Genomic DNA, 6,620 nt, shown 5'->3' with positions numbered 1-6,620 from the left:
AAAGACATGCTGGCTATTAACAATCAAATGAAATCACTATCAACAAAATTCATAGATGGATTGTGCATAAATATTATATAACGTTTTAATGTAGAAATATTAAATGATTGCAAAAATGAAATGAGCTATTTTTTAAAATATGAAACTACAACCGCTAGTAGGTGGCAGCAAATGACATGTCTTAATGAGTGAGTTGAATCAACCGATTCGTTTAAAAACCTGATTTATTAAATTTTTGCAAACGACTGTACATACTTATAGCCTGATTGAATTATTTGCTGGTCCGTGAAACACAGAGGAACAGAGCTATGATGCTGTTTTTGAAATCAAATCTTTGCATAGCTATGACAGGAGAGAAAAAAAAGCAGTTAATCTAAAAAAAATAAAAAATAAAGTGTAACCTTATTTTGTAATTAAATTATGTAATTCTGTTTTTTAACTAACACAATAAAACAGAATACAAATATGATAACACAATAAAAAAAAAAACATGATTTAAGAAAATTAATAAAAACGTTGTTATCTGTTTTTGTAAATAAACTCTTCAAATATCTGAAGCAGACCGCTTCAAAGGACAGCTGATGTTGTGGAGTTGTTGTACTTCACACAAACAGACGGAAGAGCAGCCTTACTACAAAAACAGTGACCTTTCACTCAATACTGACACTGACACGTCCAGGTTTCCCATAAAGCTGGTTTATTTGAGCAGGAACAGTGCTGCGCGTGCAGTACAGGCTCGCATGGCTGGAGCAGGAAGTGTAGCTCCACACACTGCGCATGTTTGTTCGCGCACAGCCTCTCGCTATGTAAGGATGACACCGAGCGCGGGCTAAACGGTAAGACGGTCCGGCGCACTTCTCTCGCGCTAGCGTAACGGATAAACACAACCGCGCAGCGCGGGTCTTCGACGGCTCGTTGACGGGAAGCGCCGTCGAATGGCGGAGGAGCGTCGCGTCGCGTCGCGTGTGTGTGCGTCCCGCCGCACGGGAGACGTCATGAGAACAGCACCGCGGCGCGACGCCAGCGCGTCATTTAGCTACAGTCTCGCGAACGCTGCGTGAATTAGCCGCGCTCGGGGTGTTTGTGAATGTGCTGCGTGTTTGTAAACACCCGTTCACTCACAGACGAGCAAACAGACGGCGAAATGAAGCCGAGGGTTAGCATAGCGCGTTAGCATATCACCACCAGCAGAGGACTGCGAATGTAATGGCGCAACGTGAAGGGCTAACATGCTAACCGAGTTAGCCACTAACACTCATAAAAAGTGCAGTCGCTTAGAAACATTCACCATGGCAACCAACATAGTTTCCGCCGAAACACCACAGAGATTGTTACTGGTTAACTCCTGATCTCCTTCAGACACCGCGGCAGTGAGTCCGGCTCACGGATGAGAGCTGCTACTGGTTCAGCAAGACCGCTGTTTAGTAGTCTTCATTAGACAGATGAGCAAACATTGACCAAATAATATTTGTTTGTTTAGATACATATATACTATCTACAAGTGTCTGGCAGTAAGGCAGTGAGGATTTTTCTTTTAGTTGTGGATATAAAACTATAGGTTATGTAAATAGTAGGGTATGTAGTTAATATTAGGGATATGCCGGTATGTTGCGATTAATTGCTAATGCTTTTATCACGGTATACGGTATTATCGCGGTATTGGAATTTAGTTTTTTTTTAAGTGCTGTTGTAATACAGTATAACAGGTTTAATAACTTTTTTCTCATAACACAAATAACTGAACATTTAAATGCAATAAAGCAATACAGAACAATTATAAAGTTAAAAGTTTTACACAGATTAAAGTGCAAAAGAACTATAAAGACCAATAGGTATCACTTTACAATAAGAGCTCATTAGTTAAGCTTAGTTAATGCATTAACATTCACACTGAGCAATAGCTACATTTGCTACAGAAGTTATTAATCTGTTTAAAAAAATACAAGTCGTAGTTCATGTTAGCTCATTAAATAACACAGCTGCAACTTTCGATTTTAACAATTGATGGGAAAGTATTCTTAAAATGCATTCAAAATTCAGAATAATTTGTAATATTTAATTATTCACGGTATTTAGAAGTGCCCACGATAACAATATCGTGCATATTCATTACCGTGATATATCGCATTACCGAATACCAGCACAAGTCTACTTAATGTAAACCATACTTATATATATATATATCGCTATCAAGAGATTCCGGATGCACAGTTTTTATAACCCGAGGCTGCTAATGATCGTTATTCTTGGTGCCTCAATTTATTTCTGTTAAAAAAAAGAAAGAATTTGAAAATATAAAGCCTTAAGGCATTGACGTCTACAGTGGTGTTGTGTTTTAAGTTGAAACTTTCCATGTTGACTCATGTTATCATTGCTTAATTGTAAAGTTTTATGTATTTATGTTGCTTAAGAGGTGGAGCATGTCACAAAGATTATATATGATTAATTTCAAAAAGGTTTTCGGAATTACACGAACAAATGAATTGTGCCCAATAAGACCAGGATTGTGTATTAAGAGAATGAAACATGTTCAGTGTTAAATTGAAATGTTTTCTACTTATAATCTACTAATCAGTATAATCGAGTAAAAAAAAAACAAAAAAACATTTAAATTAATATTATTATGATTATTATTAAAAAAGTGATATTGTGAAATATTATATATAAATATATATATACACACTACAATTCCAAAGAGCAGTTTTCTATTGTAATATATTTTATTTAAAATTCAGTGTCACATGATCTTTTAGAAATCACACTTTTTTTTTTGTTTAAGGTTTAAAAAATGTTGTACTTTTATTTGAGGACACATTAAATTGATCAAAGTGACAGTAAAGACATTTATAATGTTACAAAAGATTTTAAAATGCTTTTTCAAATGCTGTTCGTTTGGATTTTCTGTTTGTCAAAAACAAAAAAAAATAAAAAGTATCATAGCTTCCACAAAAAACCTGTTCAACACTGATAATAATAATAATGAGCAGCAATTTAGCAATATCAGAATGATTTCTGAAGGATCATGTGACACTGATTTCACTGAATTCAGATTTGATCACAGGAATAAATTACATTTTACAAATAGAAAGCAGGTATTTTAAAGTAGACATATTATGCCCCTTTATACAAGATGTAATATAAGTCTCGGGTGTCCCCAGAATGTGTCTGTGAAGTTTCAGCTCAAAGTACTCCACAGATCATTTATTATATCATTTTGAAAATGCCTATTTTGAGTGGAAGCAGAAACGCGCTGTTTATTGGGCTGGTGTCTTTAAATGCAAATGAGCTGCTGCTCCCCGCCTCCTTTTCCAGAATAGAGCTGCGCCATTACAGCTCGGACCTGCTAAAAACATCTGTTTTGGTTCTGATTATCATGTTTATCGCGCTGAAATCATGCGTTTTAAACCATATGAGTTTAAACTTCTGATATACGGTTTTCTGAGCGCACACATCCGAAGCACACGGACAGAAAGCGGCTGTCACAGCATGTGAGTACTAAACTAAGTTCTCATTCACACACAAGTTTACGTTAAAAACACATGAGTTACAAAAAACAGTCGGTTATGTCTGTGAAGGTAAACAGCTGGGAAATAAATCACATGTTTATTTTAGATCTGTGTGGCAGAAGCAATATACAGTAAATAAATCAATAAAGCCACTGCTGTCTTGTAGTGGTCGACCGATATATCGCCAAAGCCGATATATCGGCCGATATTTGGCATTTTTCAAATATCTGCATCGGCCGTTAAGTTTTTCTGTTTGGCCGATGCGTTCGAGGCGTGACTTTTATCTTGACGGCGCTGAGAACGGCAGCGCATGAGCACACAGCGCTCACATTCTCCCTCTTGTTCGCTGTCGTCGTTAACAGTTCTGTCCACGGACAGAGGTCTGTCTAATAATCAGATAGAACTGTTAAACAAAGGAATTAAAATGTATACAAAAAAGTATTATAACGATTGCTTTTATATTGTTAGTAATAGAAGGCAAGCATTATAATACTTTCTCGTTTGCCGTCAGCATTCAGCAAATACGCATTTATATCATTTAAACAAATCTTTGAATGACTAATGAACATCTAATTTCAAAAACATTGCAAACTTAGTCGAGTCCAACTGTTGTTGTTTACAGTGTTTAATTCCTTTTTAATTATATTTTTATTAAATACTTGTTTATTTGTGAAAAATACACTTAAAATTTTTTTTATTTGTCATTTAAAGTATAAGCATGTTTATTTTATACATTTATTTTTTAATCCATTTTCAAATGATTTCAAATTTCTTAAATATTAAATAAAATACATAAAATGATATCGGCCATCGGTAAACCTGCTTTCCAAGATATCGGCATCGGCTGTAAAAAAAAAAACAATATCGGTCGACCACTGCTCTCTGGGTCTGTAAATAGTGTTCTTTGCTCCTCTGTGCAGCCAAAGACAGAACAGTTAGCATGTTTTGCTCAAACGTTCGCCCATAGCATTAGAGCTGGCACACCGTTGTCGCTTGCGAAATCACAATAATGGCGCCGTGGGTGGAAATTTACAGATTAAGGGGTGGTAATATTATAATGAGATCCCTTTGCCACGTCACCAAGGGAGCGAAATCAGACGCGCTCGTTTTCGCAGACGCTTAGAGAAAAATACTTACCTAAACAAAGCTACTGGGTTAATCTTTTTCACGTTTCCTTGATTGGTAGATGCACCGTGGACCTGATTATAACACTTAAAACCTGGAAAAGTCAGATTTTCATGATATGTCACCTTTAAATTGTTAATTTAAAATAACATTTATTCCAAAGTTTGACTAAAATCTAAAATCTAAACCAGGACTGTCATACTCCTCAGAGTTGAAGGAGAGCGTGGTCTATGGCAGAGACAGAAGTCACTGTGTCCGTGGAGGACATGGTGGAGGTGAAGAGCGCTGAGGAAGAGGATGCAGATCCTGACAACCAAAGCAAGACTCAGATGATCCTGCAGCTGCAGCCCATCACAGCTGGGTGACCACAACACAAACATCATCATAATAATAATGCATCAAATCTCTCATATTAAACACAAACTATTCTGGGAATAAGCGGGTGCAGCTTGGTGTTATAGATGATGTTTCATGTTTGATAGGCTTGGAGATGAAAGCAGTGAGACGGATGCTGCAGTTGTGGCTGTGGAGACACAAGGTAACCATGTCCTAAAACTTAATAGTGGTGATTTTTCTCTGTAGCATGACAGCAGGTTTTGCACAGCACATGTGTTCTTTATAAAATGCAGCCTTGTAGTTTAAACCGTCTTTAATTCACATTATTAGCAGTAATCATTCTGTAGACGTGTGTGTGTTTGTTCAGATGAGGCGTCTGCTGAAGGAGAGGGTTTGGAGCTTGGTTATCCCATTACATGCGGCGAGAGTAAAGCCATCCTTCTAGTCAAGAAGTTTGTCTGCCCGGGAATCAACGTCAAATGTGTAAAGGTTGGTGTCGTGTAGAGCACATCGCTGCAGATAACCGCTGGTAATGTGTTTAATCGGGCTTTCTCTGTTTCTCCGCAGTATGAGGATCAGTTGATTAGTCCGAAGCAGTTTGTGCACTTGTCGGGGAAAGCCACCTTGAAGGACTGGAAGCGAGCGATCCGGATGGGTGGCGTTATGCTCAGGTCTGCTTGCGCATATTGTTTTATTTTTTTTAATTGACTTTCAAAGGCACTCAAAATGTAGTTTTTCATGATAATTTTTATGAAAATTACACCGGCGCATGTGAAATGAGTAATTTTGTTGCACTAAGCTGTTAGGTTAGTCTTTGCGTCTAAAAACGTGATGTTCATTTGACACCATGCCAATTTGCTACTGTAAATAAATGCTTGCAACACTTGCCCCGCCTCCGGGGGCTTCTGATTGGTCCAGTTTTGGAACAGACATTGATGAGCAGTGTTGGGGGTAAAGCATTACAAGTAATGCGAGTTACGTAATCAGATTTTTTTTAAGTAACTAGCAAAGTAACACGTTACTTTTTAATTTAGAAGGAAACATCTGAGTTACATTTTCAAATAAGTAACTCCAGTTACTTTTTTCCCCATGTATTGACTGACAGCTCTGGTGTTGCCATGGTGAGAGAAATCGGGAGTGAGTGCAGAGAGACGTCGTGTGCGAACATGATGTTACTGTAGTTCTAGACTAAATATGAACATGTATTTATTCATCTCACTTGCACAAAAACAGATACAGTGTTCCTCAAAATGAAGTAAAACAGTCAAATGCAAACTCAAAATATTATAAAAACCTGCAATACTTAAATGTTAAATACGACAAATGTCATTTATGTATTTAATCCCATTTTATTAACCAATGTCTTTGCTACTGACCTTTTTTGATTCAGTTCAACCATACTTAGCCAAAATTACACATTTGTGTTTCATTTTTGTTATTGCTGAAGAGTGTTGAACTTTCTTCTCCTGCGTCATATTCTTCATGCGATTCGTTTGAGCTGCGCCCTCTACTGTACAGATAAGAGTTTACATTTCCTTCAGCCTGAGGTGTATTCATTTCACTTTTGGTGTGAAAGGGCTTTTACAGTTGTAAAAGAAAAACAAACAAGCAAGCCCTGCCCAGATTTAAAAAGTAATGCAAAAGTAACGTAAC

At 37.1% G+C, this 6,620-nt stretch overlaps 1 protein-coding gene across 7 annotated transcripts in view; it reads left to right on the top strand.

Moving 5' to 3' along the window:
- The first annotated feature begins 688 nt into the window (after window positions 1-688).
- Window positions 689-6,620, top strand: part of LOC107556889 (glucocorticoid modulatory element-binding protein 1-like) — a 24,126-nt gene continuing 18,194 nt past the window's right edge. The window contains exons 1-5 of one of the 7 annotated variants that reach the window (XM_016240134.1): window positions 689-836; window positions 4,841-4,992; window positions 5,114-5,169; window positions 5,335-5,456; window positions 5,535-5,638. In XM_016240134.1, the coding sequence (XP_016095620.1) occupies window positions 4,862-4,992; window positions 5,114-5,169; window positions 5,335-5,456; window positions 5,535-5,638 (413 nt within the window). In that variant the 5' untranslated portion in view covers window positions 689-836; window positions 4,841-4,861. Of the gene's footprint in view, window positions 837-3,471; window positions 3,489-4,774; window positions 4,993-5,113; window positions 5,170-5,334; window positions 5,457-5,534; window positions 5,639-6,620 lie in introns of those variants that run through there. The other 6 variants (XM_016240135.1, XM_016240136.1, XM_016240129.1 and 3 more) reach the window with 6 other exon arrangements.

This window comes from Sinocyclocheilus grahami, unplaced genomic scaffold, assembly GCF_001515645.1.
Source record: "Sinocyclocheilus grahami isolate Dianchi unplaced genomic scaffold, SAMN03320097.WGS_v1.1 scaffold582.1, whole genome shotgun sequence".
NCBI classification, from domain to species: Eukaryota; Metazoa; Chordata; class Actinopteri; order Cypriniformes; family Cyprinidae; genus Sinocyclocheilus; species Sinocyclocheilus grahami.
This window is presented reverse-complemented; position numbering and strand designations above follow the sequence as displayed.